The sequence below is a fragment of the Trichosurus vulpecula genome, chromosome 8, assembly GCF_011100635.1.
Source record: "Trichosurus vulpecula isolate mTriVul1 chromosome 8, mTriVul1.pri, whole genome shotgun sequence".
NCBI lineage: Eukaryota > Metazoa > Chordata > Mammalia > Diprotodontia > Phalangeridae > Trichosurus > Trichosurus vulpecula.
In genome coordinates this window covers 115,810,747-115,838,426 of record NC_050580.1, presented here as the reverse complement: position 1 = coordinate 115,838,426, position 27,680 = coordinate 115,810,747, and the positions used below count along the sequence as shown (strand labels likewise).

The window sequence follows — 27,680 nt, the reverse complement described above, 5'->3', positions numbered from 1 at the left end:
CCCCAAAAGATTTTCATTTGCCCAAGGTCACGTAGCTAGTAAGTGGAAGAGCTAGGACCACTGTTCAGACTCCGACTCCCTCCCGCTGACTCTGTAGGTCACAACATGTTGAAAGGGGATGGAGAGGCCCCAAGGAGCTGATTCCTCTACTTCATTAGCCTGCCTACTGCTAATTCTGTTTAGGGTCCACCCCCTAACCTTGGAAATAAAAGCCTGGAGAGATCATGATGGTCTACTCCTGAATGTCCTTTGATGCACTGTCAGCAGCCGAAACCAGCTGGATGGGACATGGGTGTGACCCAGTGTTGCGATTTTGATATTAAGGATGGCGCAGGAGAAGAAGGGGTGCCCTCCTTGGAAGAAACGGGGTGTCCTCCAGAGGGGTGTTGGTGGAAGGGGCCGGGTGTTGATTGGAGGTGTGCCCCCTCTGGGCCGGTTGGCAACGGGCGAGTGGGGAGTGGGGTGTTAGGGCGACCCAGTGAACGATTGGCTGGGCTGGGCTGCTGGCTGGGGAGATAGCTTCGGACCAAGAACAAAAGAGGAGCTCCGGCTAGCTGGCTCCGGAGTAGGCGCTCCAGCCCAGCTCGGGCTCCTGTTCTAGGAGGAGGCGGGAGGAGGGGGCCTGATGAGTAGCGGCTGGTGGGGGTGGGGGGCGCTCGGGTTTCACTGGGTAAGGCGACCGCGTACCTAGAAATTAAGCGGCCGAAGACAGCAAACGCCGGGAGCAGCGGCGCAGGGCGCGCGGGCGGGCGGGCAGGAGGGAGGGAGGGGGTGGGGGGAAGGAGGGAAGGGGAGGGGAGGGGGAAAGGACGGCGGGCTGGGGGGTGGGGTGGGAGGGGGGATGCTGAGGGCGAGGGAGAACAATAATAAGATCGTGTTGGCGGCCGCTGCCCGAGGAGAAATTCAGAGCGGAACCCATCCGCGCCCTCACCGGGCTGGGGAGGGAGGCCCGCCGCCGCCGCCGGCGGGGGGATGAGGCGGGCGACGCGGCGGCTGTGACCAGCAGGCGGGCTCGCCTCCGCAGCTCCAGGAAGGAGCGAAGAGCCGCGGAGCCCGGAGCCGCTGGGACGCGCTCCCTCCTGGACGCCGCGGGGTGACCGCGCGGTGGCCGCTGTGTCCCCTCCCCCGCTGTCGGGGGCTGTGATTTGCCGGGGCCTGGTCCCCGTCCCCCTCCCCCCGCCTCGTCCTCCCGCCCCGCTCCCCGCCCCCTCCATCGCCGAGGCTCCCGCCGCCGCCGCCGCCGCCGGGGAGAGAGGAGGCATCGCCCGGCCGAACGCCGCCGCCGCCGCCGCCGCCCCGAAGCCGCTTCCCTTCCCGGCCCCGGCCCCGGCCCCGCCTCGCCCCGTCGCTTCCCTCGCTGTCCCGGCTCCGAGGCCGGGGGGACGCGCGGGGCGCAGCCCGCAGGGGGGCGGCCCCCCGGGGATCTTCGGCGGCGACATTTCGGGGAAGCAGAGGCGGCTCCGGATGGCGCGTCCGCGGCCCCGCGAGTACAAGGCGGGGGACCTGGTGTTCGCCAAGATGAAGGGCTACCCGCACTGGCCGGCCCGGGTGAGTAGGGAGCGGGGAGCGGGCCCGGCGGGGGCCCTGCGGAACGTGCCTCTTCGCCCACCATTTTCCCCATTCTTTATGGCCGCAAGGACCCCCCTCACCTACCCACTCACCCTCCCACCTGCCCTCCTTCGCGGTCCCCGCGGCCCCCCGCGCCCACCCTGCCTCTTCGCACCCGGAACCAGACGAATGAATCCCTGTCCTCGGTCTGAGGATTGCGAGCCTCCACCAGCCCCGATAGAGGGGCTGGGGCGGGGGGCTCGTTTTCTGTAGGCAAGGCGATGGAGGTGGAGGGCATCGGTTGGAGGGCTTGGCAGTGCTGGGGGTTGATGCTTGTGGGGTGCACCCTTCTCGTCCCCATCTTCCCCTCTCCCTTTCCTCCTCCCCACCTCTCACCACCCCCCCCCCCCGCAGGGAGGGCAGCCATCCTTTCTTCCGTCTCTGTAAGTGCACCAGCAGCTTCCGAAGAAAACAACTGCCCTTCCCCACAAAATCTGCCACACACCGGCAGCAGCCACAGGCCCGAATGGTGCCTCTTATTTCAGAAAGTATCCGGTGATTGGGGAAATACACTTGGGAAGAAAACAAGGCCTGTAAAACAAGCCTGTTTGTGAAGCATCAACTCTTTCCAGGGTTGTTCATAAATATCCCAGGTTCTAGGCAGCCATCAGAGCAGGTGAGGATCAGTGCAAATGGATTTCTAAACAAGTTAGGTAAATATTTGGAATAATATGTCCCTGGTGTTAATCCAAAGGAAGATATGGGCTTCTTGGCAGTCGTCCATCTATCTTTCCATGCACCCTTCAAAATCTAGACTTGTTGAATTTTCACCGGGCACAGGTTGTGGTACTATGTGTCAGTTAGATTACTGATTTGTATTTGGGGGTTCATAGTGCTCTGTTCTCATCTTTCCTTTTAAATTGGCCTTGAATAACAGGAAGCTTGCAAACTGTCACAGAGTAAAAAAAAAAAAAAGCACAATAAGCAATTTATTACCTCGTTTATTATAGCCATTCTATACAGCAAGTTGGCTTTCCATGCTTCACTTTTGTCACCCGTATACTCCAATAATCATTTGTGTATATGTGTTTTTGGCCCAGTGCTCTCTCTCTAGAAAGCATCTGAGTGAATTACATATTCATTGCTTTCCCACTTGATTGGTTCTATTAGGTGACAATGATTGATGCTGACTGTGTCATGTGTGCTTTAATGAGTTGAAAGTTGGTCCTGTCTTATCATTTGCAACTGATTCCTGTACCAGGAATACAATGAAAAGGAGCGTTAAGGAGTCTTAGTCAACTTAATAAAAAAAAAAGTGCACATGGGGAAAGTTAGTTGTAATTAGAAAATATGATCCATAAAACATTCTAAGTCAGAGTCAAATGAAAAATGCAAAACAAGGAAATAAAATATACACGTCAGAAAAGGATATGACATCAAGGAGGGCCTAACAGAGACCTAGTGAAGTAGAGATAATCAGTGGACAAAGGATGGTTGTAAGATTTTTATTTTTAGAAATATACCGAATAGAAGAAATCACTGAGATAAAAATGGAGAATATAATGTTCATGCCTATCTTAACTCATTTTGGGTAGCGTAGTGTCAAAAATCATTTGTTCTTTCCTTATTGAGGCTATAAACTCTGCTTAAAATTGTGTTCACATTAGAACTGTTTTTTATAATATTCAGATAATCATAATGATTTAAAAAAAAAGAAAAGTTAGGGTGGGAATGAAATGGGTAACCCTGAAAAAAGTAGGAGAGTAAGAAGTGTTATTGTGGAGCACAAGAGGAGGGCAACCTACATTCAAGTAGAGAAAAGGGATTGCAAAACTTAGATGCCAAAAAGGGACCTGCACATAAAACTTATATGCCATTTTACTGGGGCTAGTGATCATCTTTCTCCTCTATGATTATAAAAATTATTCTGTAATAAGATTGCTTTGTAAACTCCCTCCCCCACCTCCATATGGTGTGGCCTAGGAGAGAAAGATAGTCCCCTAATAACTAAAAAGAAATAATGCAGGAAGTGGATGTAAGAAGTTATAAACACTAGAAAACTTACACATCTCACCTATTATAGGATGTCAGTGTCCTGAGTGAAATGGAAAAAATGGACACAAGGAAAATAATCCCTAGTATAGTATTTGGTCTTGGTGAGTGTATCATAAATTTCAGGAAAGTGATAGCCTAAAGAAAAGTATAGGTGCTCTCTTCAGAAATAAAAAAGAAAACTGGGAAACTAAACAAGCAGGTAAAAGAGGTGGGGCAGTGGCGGGAAGAAGTAGGAAGGAACAATCTGTATCCATCCATGCTTCCAGTGTAAGCACCTTGTGAGTAGAAATTGGTTCTTTAATAAAAGTTCTGTACTTTGTGCTGAAGGCTTAGTAAATGATAATAATCGGATTCTAAGAGTATTGTTAAAGTGGAATGTAGAGTATAAGAAGTTCCATGCTAAAAGTGATTCATTCCAGCAACTCTGTGTTTATACAGGGAATCTGTCATCAGCATTAGCTTCCTGAAGCTTTTATTAAGTGCTCACAAATAAATGTTATACTTAAACACAAAAGTGAAAGCAAAACTATTTGCATCATCTTTGTGTCACTGCAGCTGGGTCACACTGAGTGATGAAGGTTTGAGAGTCAACAAAGAAATACCTGATATAGGACTAAAAGGAAAGGGGCATTTCCCATCTTCTTTTGAATGTTGTGAATTGTAGGAGAGCAAGAGATGAAAAAAGCAAGATAGGTAGAGACATTAAAATTTACAACTTGAAAAAGAACCGTGCACCCACATAATCTCTACTCTCACAGAATAGCAGAAGAGAAAGTAGACTGTTTAAATACTAATTGTAGGTAGAATAGGGAATTACCTTGGATGTTATGATTTGATTAAGGATTTTATAAATAGGAAATTGCATTTGACAGATTTTTCGCAAATTATCATGGGAATTCTGAGCATTTATGAATTTATGATACTATATTTTAGCTCATAAAAAGTGAATTTGTAAAATTAGTCAAATCTGGCATAAAGAATGAACAGTTTGAACATATAAAACTGTTGTGGATATCAAAACTGAAGGAAGTAATATAAGATAATTTGATGTCATGCATTAGCTTCCAAACTCCATAAAGCTTTTCCAAGTGATCTGCAGGTTGAGTCAAAGTGAATAGCTAGAATGCTGGTCTTGGAATCAGGAACCTTGATTTTTAAAATCTCATCTAAGATATTTAATAGCTATGAGACTAGGCATGATGGAGCCTGAGTCTCAGTTCCCTAATCTGTAAAACAATGATAATAATATGTATATTACTTACCTCACAAGGTTTTTGTGAAGAAAATTTTGCACAAGAATTTTGTGAGGAAAGCTTTGCTTGCAAGCCTTTAAGCCTACATAAATATGACTTACTATTAGTTGAAGGCTCATAGAAAGTTAGTAAGGATATGATGGCACTCTTTAAATATTTGAAGGGTTGTCCTGTCAAGAGGGATTAAACTTGTTCTTTTTGGCCTAAAAGGGTAGAAGTAGGATCAGTGGGTGCAAGTTACAGGGAAACAAATTTAGGCTACCTTTAAGAAAGTATTTCCTGATCATTTGACTGGCCCCAAAAGAGAATTATGAATTCCCCAGTCACTAGAGAACTTTAAGCATTGACCAGATAACCACTTGTGAAGCATGTTGTAGATAGGATTTATTGCAGAATCACACAGGTTCTTTGCAATTCTGGCATTCTCTAATTGGATACACAGATCTGGAAGCTAGGGCTAGGAACACAAGGGAGAGATCACACACACACACATCATGCTGAACAGAAAATCCAGAACAGGGAAGGGGGGAATTGGGAAGGAGATGTAGTAGTGGAGAGTCAAAGACCCTTTGGCTTTGACCTTCTCCCAGTAAAGTCAGAAGCCAGGATTATGTAGAAATCAGAAGTCAAATAAATCAAAATGTCAAAGCCAGGCAGCTAGTTAGCCTAGCAGAGTTAGAATGAACTAGACTAGAGACAAGAGAACCTTGAAACTAATACAAAATCCTCCTTAGGCAGGTCATCTTTTGTATTCTTCCAGCTATAGCAAGAACCATCTTTTTTAATGGTCTTTGAACAAATGGGCAGCTTAGGGTCTGGTGCTCAGAAAACCATTAGTTTGCAGTCACTCACCTTACTGGGAAGAAGGTGACAGTAAAAAGTACTAACGTCTCAGTAAGCATACAAAAAGACAGTTACTGTACCCTGTGCAGCATTTTAAACGCCTCAAGCTCATGAATGGTATGTGTTCAGAAGGGTAACTACTGTCAGTGATTCTTATTCTTCTCTGGAAAGCTATTCAGTGGATAGAATACTTCCTTCAATTCTTCAAGGATCTATACTTCCATTACTAATGTAGATTGTGGGTCTTAGGTCTTTTTATGACTTGCTTTGACTGAATGAAAGTCAACTCATGGTCAATCTTCTGGGGATGAGTTATTCTGGATTTAGCTAGGCTGGTGTTCATAAGCCAGACACACAGTCCATGTCTGGGCCAGTTTGGTAGTACCTGTCAGAATTTCCGTCCTCCTGGCATAACCTTTGAGAACTCAAGGTGCCAAAGAGGCATCAGAATGTGAATTTATTGAAGGAATGGACAATATAGTTCAAAGTTTTATAGTTTTCTTGGAGCTGGAAGGAGTCATAGAGATAATCTAATAGTGATAATACCTTATGATAATTTAGAGTTTAGGGAAGAATCTGGTAATGGTCACCATCAATTAGCTTCATTTTATTCAATTTATTAAATCAGAAGAACCAATCTGGCTTGCAAATAATTCAGTGAGAAAAAGTAAAATAATTCAGATGAACTGGGAAACACATATGTGTAAATAGTGACTTTCACAATTTGAGATAACAAAAAATTATATTCATTTCAATTCCAAATATAAAAATCAGTTTTGATAAGGAAAGCAAAGTGTTTTAAATTAGGTTTTATGACCCATAAAACTGACTAAATTGGGGTTCCAAAGTCTTTTCTTCCCTTATTTAAAAAGCTTGTATCTCTAAATATATATGTATATATATATACATGCATACATACACATATACATATATGTCTTCCAGGTCAATGTGATAATTTAACTGTGGGGATGTTGATGCTATGAAAACGCATCAGTTACACAAAAATTAAATCCCTAACCTATAAATTACCTATGACAGGATATTTCCTGCCCTCTTTGTCACAACTGTATTTAAAATCAATATTCTGTGAAATCCTTTGCCAGCTTAAGTGTATTGTATTTTTTGGTTTTGTATTGCTTTGGATTTTAAATACAACAGATGGCTTAATTTCTATGTGATCTCCTCAATGTGAGTACTAACCACATCAACATAGATTGCAACCCATTATTGCCATCTTATCTTCTGTGACTATGATCTGTGTCTTTTTGTAAAGCCTCCAAGGTAGTTCTAGCTTGCATTCTCAGGGCCTTCCTCTTGTTTTCTTGACATTGTATGGATACCAAGCAAGTATATAACTGTCCATCTATTATCTCTCTCCCTCTGTCACCTTTTTGGTCACGTGTCCCTTGGATGATAACTTTGATACTCTTTGCATATCTAGTTCCTCCTTGGTATTGTATTGCAACCTATTTATATGCCATATATCTCTCCTTTGACTTTTGGGTGACATTAATTTTCATTCTTTAGTGATTGTGGTAGTTCATGTTTTGTATCCATGTAGCATTATTAGGAGAATATTTGTGTTTTTAAAAAAAGGATTTTTTTAAGGGAAACATTTTGGGTTATTAAAAGCACTTGCGTAGTTTCCTTAAGGCAAACCAGGCTGCTTCACTTCTCCAGTTCAAGCCTCAACACAATGTCCATTTGTAATGTCATATCTATAGATAGTAACATAAATATAGAAATAGATATGTGTTAAGCACTTTACAAACATTATCTCATTTGATCCTCACAAAAAAACCCTGGGAGGTACCCATTTTACAGATGAGGAAATTGAGACAAACAGATGTGAAGTGACTTGCCCACGGTCACACAGCTAGTAACTGTCTGTGGCCAGATTTGAACTCAGATTTTCCTGACTCCAAGACCAGTTCTCTATCCTAACCACTGTGCTACCTTCACATGTATATATACATACATGTATACATATACATGCACAAACATGTGAACATACCTGATGCACATGCTTTATGGGCTCTCCATCCCAGTTCATGTCATAGTCTAGACAATAGGCATTATTCATACATTTGGGCTTTCTCATGTAGACAGGTCAAACTCTGAGTCATTTCTGGATCTTATTTAAGAGACTGCAGTGTTCTGGGGCTTGATGCAATCTATCCAATGTCATCTGAAAACTGCAACATCTGGAGGACCTCATCATCCATAAGAATTCTCTTCCATTTGAATTTTGCCCTGGACATGTTGGAAACACCTTTGGCAAATATACATCTCTTGTATACCGCATTTGATAGTGATAATCAGAAGATCATCAAGGTTCTCTCTGTTGTTGATTCTGTCTAGTAATCATTTATGATCTTAACTTATTCATGAGAAACACCTTGTTGGAGAGAAGGCTTTAGGAAAACATATTTTCCTCTGAGTAAAATGCTTTTTATATAGTCAGCAAACAGTAAGCATAGTGAGATCTTGGATTCTCCATAACTTTCAGCCTATTTTATGACTGAAGTTATAGTCTGCTTTAGAATATCATTTATGAAATCTACCAATTCTCTTCTCATATTTTCATCAAGGATGCCCTTGATACAGATGTAAATTATTCTCAATGATTTCGTAAGAACGAAAATGTAGGATATGGAATGGTAATTCTTACCTTTTTATCTCCCTTTTTGGTATTAATTGTGTCTGTACTTTTTTTTCAATAGTTTGATATCTTTCCCACTCACAGATATCTTTTTTTAAAAAAAGATTTTATTTTTTCCTCAGTTACATATAAAACAACTTTTTACATTCATCATCTTTTTTTAAATTTTATGTTCCAAATTCTGTCCCTCTCCTTCCCTTTTCTGCCTCCCTGAGATGTTAGGCAGTCTGATACAGGTTATACACATCTCACAGATATCTTGAGAATACTAGTGAAGTCTCAAGCACAGATGTCCTCTGTCTGATCTAGCTGCTCATCACTTCTTTGTTTTCTTTAGTGATATTTCCACTTTCTTATATAGCACATTAATGGTTAGAATGCATATATGATATTTTCACTGTCATTGATGGAGAAAATAGTTTGTTATTAAAATCCAGACACATATTTTCTACTTTCTATGTGTTTTATCATCCTTCTAGTTTCATCCTTAAGTGCTCTCTGGATAATTTGTTTCAATTGTAAACTTGCTTTTCCTTTCACTTCTTCTTGCTGTTTTTTGAGCTGATATTGTTCATCATCTTTTTCCATTCTACTCAAGATTTTTCAAATGAGTTCATATCCTAAACCTGTGTTCCCTTTGGCTGCCATATGCCTCTGCTTGGCTAGGAAATAAAGTGTTTGCAAGCTGTGATGGTTCCTAGGCTTTGTTGGCCTTCCCATGTTGCACCTGTATTATTTATATAAACTTTGTAGGAAATGTTGATAGTGTCAGTGTCTTTTCCTTTATCTATTTCCCTTTTTCATTGATAGCTTGTTTAAATTATTCTAATTTGGTGCTGGTTTTACTCTTACATGATAATCCAAGTATACAGAGAAAGCTGAGTCAAAAATGATTTTCACATGAGTAACTTAGTAATTCTTATCTATTAAGATATATTTAGTTTTAATTTTGTGATGTCATTTGTATTGATGTCACTCTGCTATGCCTACAGAAGTATTTGGTTTTAAATTTAAACTAAGAATATACTTAAAAAATTTTAGTGTTCTGCATTTAAATTTTCAAAATTTTAAAATTATGTGAAATACATTTGTATATAATTTGTTTTAAAGGAAGAAAAGTTTTATGGTGCTGTAATTCATTACTTGATGGTAATGGATTTTTATCTTAATAGCTTTCCCCTGAGACCTTAATGAAGTTGTTTCACATTTTTCTGGGCTTCTCACAAGTGTGTTAAAATAAAAGACTTTTATGATGCTTTTTTGTTACCAAATTTGGCAGTTCTAAGTGCTTTTCTCCCTTATTCTCAGTATTGCCAACCTTCTTCCTTTCCTGTCTTGTCTGCTCTAGAACTTTAATTTACTCTTTCAGCATCTCCTTTCCTTCTAGTTTTCTTGGATACGACAATATTAATCTTTTCACTATTCCTTTCAGTCTTTGCCCATATGCCGTTCTATTTTCTGGATACTGCATTATTATTTACCTTACTTATATCTGCCTCTAAGACCTAGAAACTATGTCAAGAATTTGCTGAAGGAATTGGAAATGTTTTACCTAGGGAAAAGAAGACTTGAGAGTGGCTTCAAAGTATTTATAAGGCTATTACGTGGAAGAGGGAATCACATTATTCTGTTCTGCCCCAGAGGATAGCACTAGGGAAAAAAAGGATTTAAGTTACAGAAAGTCATTTTAGGCTCAACACAAGGAAAGCACTCTTAACATTTAGAGTTGTCCCCAAGGTTCCTTGGGAAGCAATGGGTTGCCCCTCATTAAAGATCTTCTTGTGAAGGCTGGGTGGCCATTTGCTGGATGTCACAGAGAGGATTGCTTTACAGATAAAAGTTGTACTAGATGCACTCTGAGTTCCTAACTCTTGAGATCCTGTGATCTTGCAAAATATACTATAATAATTGAATTATTAAAATATGTAAATGCTTACACAATCTCTAATGAGAGGAACTTTTTTCTTTTCTAGACACAGCAAACTGGAAAAAGCACTAAATTTGTATTCAAAGGACCTGGATTTGAATCCTGACTCTACCACTTATTATCTATGTGTCCTTGGGCAAGTCACTTAAAGTGGTAACATCCAATTCTAAACTGTTAGAACAGGGGACTTTTCTTTTTTAGGGCATGAAACTTGTTCATTTGAATTTTTGTTATTGAATTGACCATAATTGAAGTACAGAGGATTACTTAGGAGTTAATTCTTTATATGTCAACAAAGAACAAAGCCCTCTCTTTAGAATTCCATTTTGCTGTCCTATCACTGAAATTGCTATAGTTATAAAGTTTTTTTTCAGGTAGCAGCAGATTCTAAGCCCTCTCCACCTCTATTGTATGAGTATCCTGGGGTATGGATTCCTTTTTCCCAAGGAATTATAGTATATTTATTCAGGGACTGGTAGGTCATTTATTTCCCAGTTTTGTCCTATTGGCCACTGGAATTCACCAACTTGTATTTCAGTTCTGTGGAGCTATATTCCATGTTTGTGTTCAATAGCATATCCCAGGAACTACAGCTCTCTTAAGTGTGTGACATCTGGAAAGTGTATTGCTTCATGTAGTATAAATTTATACCAAAAGGATATAGTTATTTCTTCTCTTCACATGTTATTTTAAGGTTAATGTGACTCCATAGAAAATATCAATCCTATTAGAAAATTAAGAGAATACCACAGAGGAAAAGCTAATTAAATGAAGAGGCCAATACTTCTGAATGTTAGTAAAGAAAGTTGTCTTCTATTTGCACAGATACTTTACTGTAAATCAGGATATCTTGATTATAAATCCATTTCTTGTAATTGCTAAATGTATAAACTGAATAAAATCATTTAAATTGCTCTGAACCTCAAGTTTCTTCACAAGGAAATGGAACGAGATGACTTCTAAGGTTCCTTCCAGCTCCAGAGTTCTCTGACTATTGTTTAGGCCAACTGTCTCCAAGTAGCACTTTACCAGGTAGAAACTTTACTGGGGAACCAAGCTGGCTCCCCACCCATTCAACCAAACATTTTGCTAGGTGCTATATACACAAAGACAAAAGTGTATTAGTACTTTCCTCAAAGAACTTTTATTTGGGGAATGAAATAACATGTGTACAGAAAAGTAAATACAGACTATATACAAAGTTTAGACAAAGTAACTTCAGAGTGGTGTCTTTAACAACTGGGAAGGATAGGGAAATACCTCGTTCTTGAGTAGGGATTCTGAGAGGTAAAGGGAAGGAGGGAATATATTCTTATGACAGGGCACAGCCTACGCAAAGGCTAGAGGGGGGAAATTGAATGTCATTTGCGGGGGCCTTATAAGTAGGTAGGTTTGGCAGGAATGGAGGATGAATGAAATAGAATGATGTGCTATAAGCCAGGAAAAGTCAGCTGGTATCAGACCATGAAGGACTAAATACTAAACGAGGAATTTGTATTTTATCATAGAAGCAATAGAGAGCTACTCAAGTTTCCTGAGTAGGAGAGTGACAAAATAGACTTATGCTTTAGGAATATCAGTTTGCAGCTGTGTTGAAGATCTACTAGAGAAAAGAGAGTCTGGAGTCAAGGATAGCAATTAGTAATCAGAGGTGATAAGAGCCTAAGGTAAGGTGATTGGCACGCAAGTGGAAAGGGATGGGTTTGAGAAATGTTGTGGAGGTAGAATTGGCAACACTTGGCAATCTATTGGATGTGAAGGGTGAGGGAAGAGGAAGATTTGAGGAAGACTCAGGAGTTGTGAACTGATGTGACTCGAAGAATGGTAGTGTAGTACCTGCAACACAGATAGAGAAGTTAAGAAAAGGAGTGAGTTTGGCAGGGAAGAAGATAATGAGTTTTATTTTGATCTTATTGAGTTTGAGATGATGGTTGGATATTCAGTTGGAAATGTTCAATAGGGAGTTGGTAATGAGTGTTTGGACCTCAGGAGAAAGGCTAGCTATGTTGCTCTGGGAGTCATTTGTACAGAGATTTATAGTTAAATCAGTGGAATCAGATTAGATCACTGAGAATAAAGGATAGAGAGAGAGGTGAAGAGGAACCAGAATAGAAGCTTAGAATCCATCCAGAATTGGGGTATAGTATGCAGGTAATGACTTAGATAAAGATTGAGAAGGATTGGACAGACAGGTGTCAGGAAAACCAGATAGAAGAGAATACTCTATGTCAGATGTTGCAGAGAGGTTCAGAAGGCCAAAATAGGAAGGCCATCAGCATTAGCAACTAAGAGAGCATTGGTTACCTTGGAGAGAGCAGTTTCATTGAGTAAAGAGGTCTAGGGTTCGGTGAGATATAGGATGATTTCTTCAGAGGATAGTAGGATTGAAAGTAGATATTTAAGGATGGGGAGACCTGGGAATATCTATAGGTAGCAGGGAGATCCAGTAGAGAAGGCAAAATTAAATATTAGAGAAAGGATAATTGAGAGTACAAGCTGCCAAAGGACATGGAAGAGGATGAGGTCAAGGGCACAAAAAGTTTTGACATGTAGAATGCTCAAGGCAAATGGACCCTGTTTTCTCAATAAAGTATGAATCAAAAACCTCTATGGAGAGGGACAAGGAAGGGGTGGGTAGTAGGAGAGAATTTTTTGATCGAAGTGTCTAGATTAAGGAGACTTGAACCTTGGGGCACTGGAAGAATGGTAGCACTGTCCACAGAAATAGAGAAATTTGGAAGAGGAAAGGGTTTGGGGGGAAAGATTACGTAATTTCAACTCATTTATGCCTCTTTATCCTGTACTGTTCACTCTTTCCCATTGAAAACTAAGGTGGGGGAGGATAAGGGGAATTGACTCATTGTTCACTTCTCTGTAGCGCAGAGCTCATTGGTAGTGACTGGGGAGCAGTGTGTAGTGATTCTTGGGATGAGGACTGTAGTGAAAATTTGGCTGAATAACTGGGTCACATTAAGTTATATCCTTCCCACCCTGAGGGACCCATGCCACGAGCAGCAATAAAAGGCCAGCCATGGGAGGAAGCTGAATGCAAGAGTGTTAAAGGGGGGTGTTATAGTTGTGTTAGAGACAACCCCATGATTGACTATGAGGGAAGGGTTGGATGAAATGCACATTCCCCTATTTAATTGGTTGATCACGCATCCCTTAGAGTCAAGTCACAGTCCTCTTGGCATAATGCCTCAGCCCCCACTTTGGAGATCCCTGGTCCAGACAATAGGTATACAGATTGATATAATGGAAAAAGTTTTTTGACTTGGAGTCAGGAGAGACTGAGGTTCAAATCTGAATTCTGATACTTATTATTTGTATGACTGTGAAAAAGTCATAACCTCAATTTCTTCATCTGTGAAAAGAGAATAATGCTTGCAATGTTTACCTCACAGAATTGTTGTGAAGAATATGCTTTGCAAATCCTAAAGTGCAATATAAATTTGAATTAATATTACACATGCATCAGGATAAATTTGCATACCCTGGCTTAATGTCCACTGCCAAGTTTTCTATAATGTAACAGAATTTTTATTGGGGTGAATAATTCGTATAATACAACATTTCTCAAAGGTTTATTTTGTGCCTTCTAATAAAGATTTGTCAGTAGCAAGATTTTAAAACAGCAATTTAAAATTAAGCAACCTGCAAAGACCCCTTAGGTCATCCATAGTTGCTTAGACCATAGAAACTTGGGAGTTGAAAAAGGCCTTAGAGGTCATGTATAAGAGGGTGTTAAGTCACACCGTAAGTTTGTGAAGAATTGCCATGTATCTCTATTAGCTTTCTAAGCTAGAAAAGAAATTTGTCCTTTGTAGCTTCTAGTGGTGTATGTGTATGTATAGACATGAAATAAAAGAATATATTTGTGAAAATACTTTTAAAACCATATGCAAACAAAAGACATGATTTTTGTTAGCAATTATTTGTTAATAGTTATCCAATAAGAACCAAGTCTACTTCTCAACAGGGTTTGACACATAGTAGGTATTCAGTAAATACTTTTCAATTTATTGATTTTATTTGACTGTGCAGGAGGCTTATCTCCCTATAACTTGTTTACTGGCTGGCATCCTGATCCCTGAACTTACATTTCATTGGAGGCATTTCTGATCATAAAAGAATTGAGAGTTTGGGAAAAGATTGCTGAAAGTCTGGAAATCTATAATGTGTCCTAGCCCTTTCTTTACACTCTGAGAGTGTCTGAGAACACAAAAAGGGTCTTTGAATGAACCTCCTAGTTCCCACCCCAAAGCACAAGCTCCAGATCAGATCCTTTGAATCTGTCATAGAACTCTATGAAACTATGTAAAGGTTGGAATATTCAACTTCCAAAATGTGGAAGTCAAAGATAATTCAAAGGTTGTGAGTATGTAAGGGGAACTAGAGAATTCTGACTTTGGCTCTAAGTTAATAACATTTTAGTTTTCATGTTGACATGAAAGGGGGTTAAACTGTTAAGTTCAGCAGTAGTGGTCAATTTTAAATTTTATTTTACCAAATATTCCAAAAAGATTTGAAGGGAAAATAAATTACAAGGGGTGACATTTCTAACTCAAAATAGTGAAATAATCAGATCTCCTGGTACCAGCTAGTGACCTTTATTTCTTGTGTCCTTACCATTGGAATAAAATATGTTAGTTAAAATATCTTATAATTTTGGAGAGATTGCTAATCCCTTTTATATACAGAAGAAACAGTGTAATAAGTTCTTTTCAATTAATTTGCTATTTGGTGAGACATACAAGTAGAGTGAGTACTGGGTTAATAAATAATGAGTTCTCATTTCTAGCTGTCACACTGACTTGCCCAATGAGACTTAGGATTTTGAAAAAAATTGATAATTGATCCTCTCTTAGGTAATGTGAGATTAAGCAAATCATTTTATAAAGTACTTTGCTTTAACTTTGGAATGAGGTACTTATTGGTTTGTTTCAGTCTAGTTTCATGGACATCTACACTAGAACCAAATGGCAACAAATAGATTTATGCTTCATGTGCATATATAAGAAGTAATTGAGGTCTGTAATGTGATTAGTTCTCACATTTGGTCTTGGCATATTTTCATCACACCATTTTCCAGTGAAATACACACGCCCACACTCAGAGATGTTTGAAACCACTCAACTTTTAGCCTGATGTTAATGCCACGAGAACATAAAAATCCATATTTGGTTGGAGCAAGGAACCCACTGTTTCCATTGACCTTAAATAATTAGGAAAATGAACAAACACCTCTAAATTCTCCTTAATTACATTTTATGGATCTGTCATCCATGAATTTATCCAAACCTTTATTGATACCTTTTATATGCAACAAATATACATCCTCTTGGGGTAATAAGCTCCAGATATTTAGCACCTGCAATTACCACATGCTTACTGGAACACCACACTGTTAGACCTCAGGATCCACAGGGATATCTTGGTTTTGCTTAGTATATTGTCTCTAAGTCCAGAAGGTTGCCAGATAGACAAGGAAATTCTGTGGGGTTAACAGTTCCACAGTTACTCTGTGGGGTTAAACATGATCAAGTCCCTGTGAGGTTAAAGGCATCCAGGTATCTAGAATGTACCACTTATTTCAGTATTTCCTTCTCAGTGGATTTATATGTTAATTTTTATTTCATAATTTCTTGCTCCTATTGGGTACAGCAGTTATATAGAATAATGAAAGAACCTAACATTAATGTTGGTGGAGGTTTAAAAGTTTGTATAAACTTTCATAAATGCATTTTTGCTTGTCACATCTAGTTTTCCAATTGACATATTACAAAAAGCTGCATTTTCTTGAAAAAAATAGTTTATTAAATAGTTGGAAATATGTTGGCATCAAAGAGATTTATATGTAGTCATACCATGGATCATTCTGATCATTGAGATATTATAGCAGTGTTATTACTGACAGTAATTATTATTGGTCCTACTAAGTAGTTAATTTACTATATCAATAAAACTTTCATATAACCCATTTCTCTCTCTCTCTCTCTCTCTCTCTCTCTCTCTCTCTCTCTCTCTCTCTCTCTCTCTCTCTGTCTCTCTCTCTCCCCCTCTCTCCCTCCCCCCCTCCCCTTCCCTTCTTTCCTCCCTCCCTCCCCCCCCCCGTCTCTGTCTCTCTGTCTCTCTCTCTCTCTGTCTCTCTCTCTCTCTCTCTGTCTCTCTCTCCCTCCTTCCCCCCCTTTCCCTCCCTCTCTCTCTCCTCTTTCCCTCCCTCTCTCCTCTCTTCTCTCTCTCTCACTCTCTCTCTCTCTCTCTCTCTCTCACACACACACACACACACACACACACACACACACACGTTAGATGGGGGTTAATACTCACTTGTCTGTAACCCTTCAGCTTGCCACTTGACTTATTGCTATATTTAAGTTTTATCATTTTGAGCTCTAAAGCAACCTAGGGAGTTAATTGGATAGTTTTTATTAGTAAAATTGCAACTTTTTCTCATTGACCAGTTGACTCAAATCTGCACGCCAGTTCATTCAGTATTATTTATTGAATGACCTGGAAAATCCCCTTTTCCAATAGTACTCGTATAGAATTTATTAGCAATAAATCCAATAACAAAAACAGACAATTCTTTATAATATTTTGGCTATGAGAATGTTCACAGTTAGGTTTATCTCAAACCCTCAGTATGACAGTAGATGACTCCACTTAGAGAAATACAATTTTACCATTCAATTAACTTTAGATACTGATTTAAGAATCTTCTTCATATTTCTCCCTAAAGTAAGGGCTAAATTTACTCACTCAGAAAATAAGCTGGTTCACTTCTTTTTTCTTTTTCCTCAACAGTCATAATAGGAGAGTATTTCCATAATATAATATACTTACCAGCTCCATATAAACTCTTAATAGAATTTTCTTTATAACAGACCAATTAAGACAGTTCTGACAATGAAAAAGTTTGTCATCTTCTACTCTGTCCTCTCCACACATTCCTCATGAATCCTCAAAGGACGAAGTACATACACACAATCCACAACTCCATTGGAAGAAAACTCATAGCAAGACATTTTTTTCAACTGACTTCTAGCATAACCTGATTTTTTCCACAACATTCCATTTGGCTTTTAAAGATACAGTAACAGCATAACAGTATAGTCTGTGAGAGAAGTAAAATAGATATCATATATATTATATAATATATACTGTATATAATGTATACATTACATGATACACTATATAATCTGTTGTACATGACATATTATTAGAATATACATTTATTAAATTATGCTATATTATATAACATATATATGGTCTGTTATATCTAATAATATATAATATGTATACATACACACATGCATATATATACGTATATGTTTATGTATTGTAGGGGGATCTCTAGTGGTTGCTTTAGTTGCTAAAATTAAAAAAGTGCTCTGCAGAGAAATGGTTGGTGTGGCAAAGGCAAAACAACTGTGGAATATGGCTCTATCCATTTGTTATTTTTAATGGGGCCAGTGGCAGGATCATGGAAAATATTTAACTGTAAAAGGATCAGGCGATGTATGTAACCACATATTTACTATGTACAGAGCACTATGCTAGGAGCTAGGGAAATATATACAAAGTTTAAATAAGACATATTGTTTAATAGTGTCTATTATAGTTAAGTGCATTAGAGAGCCATAAAACTAAATGCTTTTGTCAGGGTAGTTAACAACCAGGGAATTTTTAAAAAGTTTACAAGAGGGAAAATATAAAAAGAGAGCATAGAGATGGCTAAGGATTGGCCTTTAGGAAAAGTCACATTAAGGGGTCAGGAAGCAACAGTTATAGAAGATCCAGGGAAGACGTGGTTTCCTATTTCAATTATTTTATACTTTTTCACATAAAATAAAAATCTTGGCACACCTAAACAAGAAATCCCACTGAACCTGGAGATCAGGAGTTCCCATAATCCAACAATATATGATGATCTATCTTGCACTCAAAAGTTGCCTGCTTGAACAAAGACATTAAAAAATAATTTTCAGAAATTGCTCTGAAAGATTCTTTTTATTAATCATAATTACCAATGAACATAAAGCAGGAATGGAAAAAAGACATGTGTTAATGCCTTTCTTATCTAGGTGGTACAGACTAGTTTATTAACCCACTAAACTTTCATTCCACAGGAATTTTTAAAATTTTCTATCTTCCTTGATGTCAGCCTTAGAGCTTTTTGGAGCAGTGATATGTGGTAGAAAGAATATTGCTCTGGGAGTCAGAACATGTTGCTCTTATCTCCCATTAACTAGCTTTGCTGGACAAGTCATTTCATCTCCTTGTACCTTGGTTTCCTCACCTGTAAAATGAGGAGAGTGAAACAGCCCTATAAAGTCCTTTCCAGTGCTATCTCTTATCCTGTGAAGTGGAACCATTTTTTCATCTAGAGTATAAATTCTTGGCATTTTAGACCTGAGAGTTATTTTAGGGATCATAGTCTAATCTCATTTTACAGATGAGGAAACTGAGGCAAGAGAGAAGAGTGACTAACCTGAGGTCACATAGGTAGTATGTCTCAGAGTTTTGATTCAAACAGAGAGATTCATATCCTGATTTGAGATCTGGTTTCCTTATTCTATGTCCTATGTTGCTTCATCCACTTCTGTTCTAAGTTTATTGTGATTAGGGATTTATAATTACATTTTTATTACTTCATCATCAAAGCTGATTATTCTTGAGTATTGCTGAATTAGCCATTTTTTTTCAGAATTACCTCTAGAATATCCCACTTAAAAAAACCACCCAAACCTGTCATGTTTCAAGGATTTCTGAAGTATTCCCCCCCCCTTCTGTGGTTTTAGAGAATGATAATTTTTTTCCTTCCAGGCTTATTCTGTTTAAACATCAGATAAGTAATTTTATATTTTTGTGTGGTTTCTTTCAAAGATGCTGATACTTTAGTTGCTGGTCTGGTCGCTAAATTGAAGATTTGGTTGATACCAAGTGCTATATAATTTAAAATACGTAAGAGGCAAATTGGTAGAGTTGTTTATATTGGAAAGAGTTCTGACTAGAAGTTTATATGGTCTATACAAGTCTATTTTGCCTTCAGCGCTTTCACTGTGTAACTAAAAATTATTAACCCATGTAACTGAGCTGTTACTGTATTGAATCTTCTTGTGATCAGAGTTGTCTATTTAACACATTACCTTTTTTAAAAAAATAGATTAATCTAATGTGCTAGAAATCCATGTTGATCAGCTGAAATAATCATTAATAAGAACCATGGGAAACTCCTGTGTTTGGGTCAGGGCAGACTTGAGAAGAACTCCAGAGTTCTGGATATATCAGATCAAATCCTAGGGATTCCTTAGATTGTTTTGTTTTATTGTGTTTTTATTTCAGGCATACCTTCGGTACCATTAGAATTAGGTTCTAGACCTTTCCATTGAGACAGCTATGGAAAAAAATGAATTTCTGTCCACATTTGTACATCTGCCCTCTGACGAGCAGCTTAACTAAGATTACATTTTGCATGCAGAAATAGAAGAGGATGTACTAGGAAATATCATTCTCATAATGGAGGAAGGTAGTTGCCCCCTTAATGCAATTTACAGCTAGCTTGTAGAGTGTGTGGAAGGGGGTAGAAAATAAGAAGACTAGAAAGGTAGGAAGGATTGAGGTTCTGAAGAACTTTAAATGCCAAACAAATTTTATATTTTGATTTTATTTTTGATCTGGAAGGTAATAGAGAGCTACTGAAGCTATTGGGGAAGAGGTATTACCAGGTCAAAAATATACCTTAGCAACATCACTCTGGCAGCTGTAGGAAGAAACTTGAGGGAGAGGAGCAATTAGAAGGCTATTACCAAAGTCTAGGTGGGAGGTGATGAGGTCCTGAAATAAGATGGTGATTATGTGAGTGGTGAGAAGACAGAAGTCAGAAATGTTGCAGGGGGAAAGAAGTCCAAGATTTGGCAACTGACTGACTCTGTGTAATGAATGAGATAAAGGATGTCACCTATGTTGTAAATCTGATACATAATGATGATAATCGAACCTATGGAAACTTATGAGATCACCAAGTGAGAGAGAATAGATAGAAAAGAAGGTAGACCCAGGACAGAGCCCTGGGGAGCACCCACAGTTAGTGAGGGTGACATGGATGAAGATCTAGCAAAAGAGATTGAGGAGTGATCAGACAATTAAGAACAGAACCAAAAGAGAGCAGTCATTAAAAGCACAGAGAAGCGAGTGTGTCCAAGAGAAGGTAGTCAACAATATCAAATGCTATTCACAGGTCTAGAAGGATGGTAACATAGAGGAGGGCAATTAAGAGATCATTGATAATTTTGGAGTATGTCATTTCAACTGAATGATGAGGTCAGAAGCCAGATTGCAGAGTTTAAAATTGAGAGAGGGGAGAAAAAAATGTAGGCACCAATTGTAGCCTGCTTTTTCAAAGAGTTTAGCTGAAAAGAGGAGAAATATTGGACATAACTGGTGGTCATGGTAAGATCTAGCATGGACGTGTTTATAGGCAACAAGAAAGGAACTGGTAGATACAGAGAGATTCATTTCTTACCAGCTTGTACTCCTTGGACTAGACTCCACATGCCCCCATGAAGACATAAGGAAACTCATCATCCTGTGAGATTGCATCTGCTTTGGTATTCACTCTTCACTAGTACCTTTGGCACCCTCTGCTGCTCTGATTGGAAGGCTGGAAGGTAGAGTAAAGAACTCCTCCCAAAGCCTCCATTTAAAGAGTACTTCTAGACCAAATATCTCTTCATTTCTCACCAGCTTGCACTCCTTGGACTAGGAAAACTCCCTATTGAGAAATTTTTCATCCTGCAAGACTGAATCCTCTTTGCTTGCACACCTTGGAATGAACTCTAGCATTTCCCTGTGCTTATTTCCCAGCCCTCCCCACCTTGGTTTTCAATGTCTTTTTGTGTGTTGTCTTCTCTCATTAAATTATAAACTCCTTTAGGGTAAGGACTCTCTTTCTTTTTCATATTTGTATCACCAGTTCTTAGCATAGTGCCTGGCACATAGTAGGCACTTAATAAAAGTTTATTAACTGAGATCAAGGATTAGAGAGTAGGGGTGATGGTGGGGCAGTCTGTTGCAGAAGGCAGAAGGGATGGGATCAAGGGTATGTATAGAGGGGCTGCCCTTTGCAAACAGAAGGGTCACCTCATTATTGGAGATTTGAATGAAGGAGGAAATGGTGGGGGGGTGGGGTATGATTTGTTACAAGGATGTAAGATTAATGGGAGGAAAGAAGAGGAAGCCTCAGTGAATGATTTTATTTTTTTTTGGTGAAATGTGAGGTGAGATCCACACCACAGAGGATGAGGAGAAGGCATGACATGAGAGGCTTGAGAAAAGAAGAAGAGGCTTGGAAAGCTATTGTTTTAAGTGGGATAGAGAATCAATAATCAATTGGGGAGGAGTAAGTAGGATTGTCTTGCTGTAGTGAGTACCTAGTTAAGATTAGGTAGCATAAATTTGTGTTGGACTCAGCTAGTTTTGTGATTTCAATGAATAGAAGGAAAGGAGGCAGGTGCCAAAACCAATTCAGTGATGAGATTTGGCTAGGTGTGATTGATGAAAGGACAAGAGAAGAAAGGATGCAAGAGCAGTTAATACATAGAGTTTAACTGGTTTCCTAAAAGGTCAAGATTAGTAAAAGAGGAGAGTATAGCTAGAGCAGGGCTGAAAGCCTTGTGTAATACTAAAGGATGGAGCAATGGAGGTCATAGTGAGGACAGAAAGTAGGTTTAGGAGGAGTTAGGCCTAAGGAGAGATGGAAAGATAAAAGCTTATGATCACATAAAGATAATTCAAAGTTCTTGAACACACTTGTGAGTGATGGCAAAACCAAGAGTATGGTTATTCCAGTGTGCAGATGAGTTGGAGTGAAGCATTCCATTCACCTCCCACCCCCTTCCTCCCCCCACCCCCACCATATATTGGGGATTTGAGTGAAAATGCTAGCAGTTCTGGAAAGGGTGCCCAGGCATTTAATGTCATCAGAATAGAATTAGATCTCAATGAGTGCCAGAAGGTGGAAGGAGTGAGAAAGAGGTTTAAGATGAAAGGAAGTTTGTTAATTATAGAGTAGGATTTCCATAGGATACAATGAAAGAGTTGTGAAGATCTGGAGTGGGGCATTGGGCAGAGATAGGGTTGAGGGGGATGGGAATAGGGAGGGGACTGCTAAACTTGGGGAAAGAATTTTATTCTTTGGTAGTTCATTGAAATGAAGAAAGAATGAGGAAGCAGAAGTGGGAGTGTGCTAAGTTTTGGGAAGAGTTCAGACAGAGTTAACAGTGAGATTTTATGGAAAAGGCAGTTTTGGTAATACCTGGTTGTATGTTCGGTATAATTAAGTGCTCAGAGAGGCATAGGATTTCAATGAACATAGAAAGCAATGTAATAATATTTACTAGCTTTCTGTAAACCCTAAAGTGCTTTCCTCACAGTTACCTTTTGAGGAAAGCAATGAAATATCTTTATTACCTAGCATAGAGTCTGGCTCATAGTAACTGCTTAATGATTAATTGATTTTATAGACAAGGAAACTAAAGTTCAGAGAGGGTAAAGACTTGCCCATTGTCACACAGTGAATGATAAAGCCAATATTCAAACTTGGTTCTCGTATCCTAACTCACAATCCAGGGCTCTTTCTACCATATTGTTCTGCCTCTTACTTCATTGGATCTGTGAGCTCATCAATGTATATATTCCCTATGATGAACCTAGAATTGCCTCTCTATCCTATTTGACTTTCATCCATGTCCTTCTGTAAGTTCACCACTGAGGGTCCCATGTATCTGAGATCTCTCTCAAGTTTTTACTGTTTTTGGATACCAGTGGATCATGTAGACTTTCTACTGGTCATAGCATGCTTTCACTGTGTAGCTAGCCATCTGCTTTTTCCAATCATTCATTTCTTTGACGACATCCTTTATAGTGCTTTTCCTATGGGATCTTTTATTTATAATGTGTTGTAACCTGTCAGCCTCCATCATGAACCTTTATTTTGCCTTTTGGGTAAGACTTAACTTTAATTCATCAAATACTGTAGTGATCCATTACTTAGCTTTAAAGTTATCAACTTGTGCATAGGTGGTAAGGATATTCATGTAGAAATTAAGAAAATAATTCAAGTCACTTTATAAATAAGAATTCCATATTAATATCCAATAATAATAATTGGTGCTAGAAAAAAAGTAGTATCTATATGGATATCCATGTAACCTGAGTGTGTGTATAGCTTTAATTTTCAAGCAGAACAATTTGGGCAAAGGTCAATTTGGACAGCGTTCACATAGCATGAAATGGGCAATTTTAGTTCTTTCACAGCATAAGCCAGAGTCATATTCAAGATGTAAATTTTTCATTATTTAGATAGAATGACAGAGGAAGAGAGCAATATGAATCCTGTTTTAGATTTAAAACGATGAAGAAAAATCAACTTATGTTTCATTGAAAAACCACAAGGCAATTTATATACTAAATTTTGCTATTAGGAATGGGTATTCTTGTTTATTGACTCTATTTCAGAGAATTATCAAAGGTACTCTAACATGGCTTACCAGTTTTGGGAAATTAAAATACAATAAAATACACTTAACACTGAAACTATACTGAAAGTAGTTTTATCTTTAGGGAGTTAGATGACAATGAACTCAGTTCTTAGTTATGATAAACATGTTATTATTGGGCAAGAATACAGACTTTGGAGTAATAAAATGGCAGATGACAAGGTTTGCTGTCCTAGGCATTGTGGGGTGAATGATAGAACAAAAGAATTAGTTCAAACAACATAGAATACCTAAGACAATTAAAATAGCTCATAAGTTCATAGAAATAGAGCTAGATGGGCCCTCGGAGGTTCCCCTTATTTTATAAATGAGGAAACTGAGACTAAAAAAAGGTAAATTAACTATCTGAGTTCACATAGGCAACAAGTAGCCAAGTCAGGATTTGAACCCAGATACTATCACTAGAAATCTGGCACCGAACCATATGTCTTCCCAGAGTCATATAGATACATTAGCGGTTTAAAATATTTGTAGTACACTACAATATATACTGAGAGTGATACAAAGAAATTTAAGACATCTCCCTTCCCTCATGGAGAGTACTATCTAGTTGAGATAAGGCAATAATTATACTTGGAAAAAGAAACATCCAGGGAACTTGAATAGATCCAAATAAAAGATGTGGATTATGAATGATGCAGAAGTTTATAGAGGAAAAGATTGCTTGCTTTAGACTGCAGTGGTCAGGAAAAATTTCAGGAGAGAACTTTCTCTGGGTCTCCAAATACGAATAGGCTTGACACTCTAAAGCAATTAGTACCAAAGACATGGGAACCGAAATGGACATAGAATTTTCCAGGAACATGTCTTAATACTTATAAATGATAAGCCCCTGGAAGATAGTTTTATTTTGTATAGTTTTATTTGTCTTTTATCTTCTTTAGCACCTAGCATAGAGCATTGCATTCTAGCAGGTATATAATATACATGTAAATATTTGTTGAGCAAAACCATAAACAAATGGACCGATTCCAGTGGAGTGGAGGGATTGTTTAGAGAGTGGTCAGTTAGCAAAGGAACCTTTATTAAGATCTTACTATGTGTCAAGCACTGCTGCTAAGCCCTGGAGTGGAAAATGAGGTTAAAAAAGATAGGGGAAATTTGGTAGAAGGCGTTGAATACAAGAATGAGGAATTTGGACTTAAACTTGTTGGCAATTAGGACCTTTTTTTCTTCTGAGAAAATGACATATTGAAATATTTATTTTTAGTTGTAGTAGACAAGAGAGCAGGCTTCAGAATCAGATAGATCTCACTCCCATATACACAATGAGCCGCCCTTGTAAAACAAAAGAACAAAAACAGTTAGGCAAAACCAGCCAAAACAGTGACCAGTCTGAGAGTGTATGCAACATTTCCCATCTGTGGTCTCCTACTTCTCTACCAAAAAAGAGATATTAATTTCCTGGTTTCCTCTTAGGGCCAAGATTGGTCATTACAATCACTAAAGATTTGTTCTTCTTTTTAGTGTTCTTTTCATTTTATGTCATTTCATATATTGTCCTCCTGATTCTTCTCTGCATCAGATCTTCACACATTTCTCTGAATCCTTCATATTCTCAGGGCATAATAATATATGATGTTTTATACTGCAGTTTGTTTAGTCATCCCACAATTGTTAGGTACCCACTTTGCTTCTAGTTTTTTTTTATAACCACAAAGAGTAGGGCTTTCTGTCTTTGACTTCTTTGAAGGATAGTCCCAATAGTAAGAACTCTGAATCAAATTTTAAGGACTTGAAACAGTACTTTCTGGAATCATATTATAAAAAAAATTTTCTACCACAAAAAAGTGATTGTCCTGTGGAGCCTGTTTTAATGGAATTTGAGCTAACTAACAATAGACAGGATAGTAAAAATCACTGCTAAATCATAGAGCCTCAACAATCTGCGGTTATCTATTTGAAGCACTAAGTACCATGTTGCCATACCTCTTCTAATTAGAGTGATACAATTTCTGTCACTTAGCTATATCTCAAAGGCATACTGATTTTCCTTTCTTCAGCTGTTTTGTTTTCTGATAACTTTTATTACCACCATTTGAATCAGGTTTAGACTAGATAAGTGTATTTTTCAGTCTTCATATTATCTTGCATCTTCTTCCTGATATTATTTGTAGGTAACAGTATCAATTATGTCATTTTGAGCTTAGCAATTTCATTCATTTGCCAAGTATTTATTGAGTGGATATTTACTGAGTAACCGTGTAGAGATACAAAATAAATGTAAAACATGACAATTTAGTTGTTTTCCTTTCTCTATGTCTTTATATTGGTTCTTCCACTTACCAGTACCACCAATCCTACTTGATGTGAACTCCCACTCCCTCTTCTCCACTGCTTCTTAGAATTCCTAGTTTCCCCCAAGGCTCAGGTCAGGTACAGCAGGGCCTCGTGCAGGAGAGTCATTTTGATTCCACTTCTACAATCCAGTTCTTAGTGGAGTTTCTCTCCTGAAATTATAATTGATAGACTGAATTCAGTCTTTCCCTACACTGTAACTCATGTGTCTTTGCTTCTGTTCATACTGTATCCATCCTAGTAAAAGAGAAGCTCCCTGAGGGCAGGAATATTTCATTTTGGGGGCTTTTTATCCCCAGAAGCCCACATATTAAGCACTTAATAAATGGTTGTTCAATTGCAGCTGTGTGATCCTGTGCAAGTCGCTTAGCCTCTAAATGCTGTAGGTGACTTTCTAAGATACGAGATACTAAGAAGGTATTGACCTGCATTGTAGAGGAAATTCCTCACCTGGAAAAGCTTCCTACTCCCGTGAAATCATAAGTTCTTTCTCAATCCTTGTCCCTGTCCCCGCATCTCCTGGAATGCCTTTGTATGAGTTAGTCAAATGGCACAGGATTATAAAGACATAGTCTCTTCTCTTTAAAGAGCGTATAGCCTTGTTGGCGAAAAGAAGTTAGAAGATATGAAAAGTTCAATAATATTATAAGAGGTCTCATGGAAGCCACACATAATTAAGAGCCAAATAAGTGGTAGAGACAAGTAAGTACTGTAGGTGTTCCAAGAAGGAAAAGATCACCATCATCTAGCCTAACAGGGTTAGGGAATGGATGGGTCAAGGAGGAGGTGAGGTGTGAGTTGGACTTTAAATCGATTGATAGGATTTGAGTAGGCAGGAAGGAGGTAAAGGACATTCTAGATAAAAGAAATTTCAGAAGCAGAGAGACTACTAAAATGCTTAAGTAATGTTTGGCAAACAGTAAGTATCAGCCTGGCTGCAGTCGAGGGGAGACATTTTGAAATAGTGATGAATAAGATTATAAATGTAATTTGGGGCCATATTCTAGAGATGGGCTTTGAATTCCGGTTTGGATATAATTTATTTGTTGTTGCTCAGTTACTTCAGCTGTGTCCAACTCTTCATGACCCGATTTGGGGTTTCGTTGGCAAAGATACTAAAGTGGTTTGCCATTTCCTTCTCTGAGTCATTTTATAGATGAAGAAGCTGAGGCAAACAGGGTTAAGTGGCTTGCCCAGGGTCACACAGCTACTAAGTGTCTGAGCCCAGATTTAAACTCAGATCTTCCTGACTCCAGTCCTGGTGTTCTGTCCACTGTCCCACCTAGCTGCCATACTTTGTGTAAATAACACTGCTAGATTAGAGAGAGTCACAGTTAAATGTTAAACATGGTCCCTGCTCTCTGTGAGCTTTCAGTTTAGTCAGAGACAATATACACATTAGAATTAAGTAACAGTAAGGCAGTATACAATTAAATGCCCAAATTAGTGTAGTCAGGAAGTACTTTAAGAGTTCAGAAAAGAAATAGGTTAATATTGACTGGAGTGCTCAAGTAATATAGTACAGGTATGAG

At 38.7% G+C, this 27,680-nt stretch overlaps 2 protein-coding genes across 2 annotated transcripts in view; one reads left to right on the top strand and one right to left on the bottom strand.

Annotated features, from left to right (window-relative positions):
• Positions 1-260: 260 nt before the first annotated feature.
• On the bottom strand, positions 261-1,439 carry LOC118829607 (ESX-1 secretion-associated protein EspB-like). Its single transcript, XM_036736559.1, has 2 exons — positions 916-1,439; positions 261-687 (listed from the first exon to the last, which is right to left on the bottom strand). Exons 1-2 carry the CDS (start codon positions 1,437-1,439, stop codon positions 261-263), a joined length of 951 nt encoding a protein of 316 aa, XP_036592454.1.
• The window catches only part of HDGFL3 (HDGF like 3), an 84,749-nt gene continuing 58,407 nt past the window's right edge, over positions 1,339-27,680 (top strand). Inside the window, exon 1 of the mRNA XM_036737144.1 lies at positions 1,339-1,548. Within this exon, the coding sequence (XP_036593039.1) occupies positions 1,465-1,548 (84 nt within the window). The 5' untranslated portion in view covers positions 1,339-1,464. The remainder of the gene's footprint in view (positions 1,549-27,680) is intronic.

Coding starts and splice junctions, on each gene's coding strand:
- LOC118829607 (XM_036736559.1), bottom strand. CDS start 1,439: ATGTCGCCGCCGAAGATCCCCGGGGGGCCGCCCCCCTGCGGGCTGCGC. Junction 688..915: donor CCCGGTGAGGGCGCGGATGG/GTTCCGCTCTGA, acceptor CTTAATTTCTAG/GTACGCGGTCGCCTTACCCA.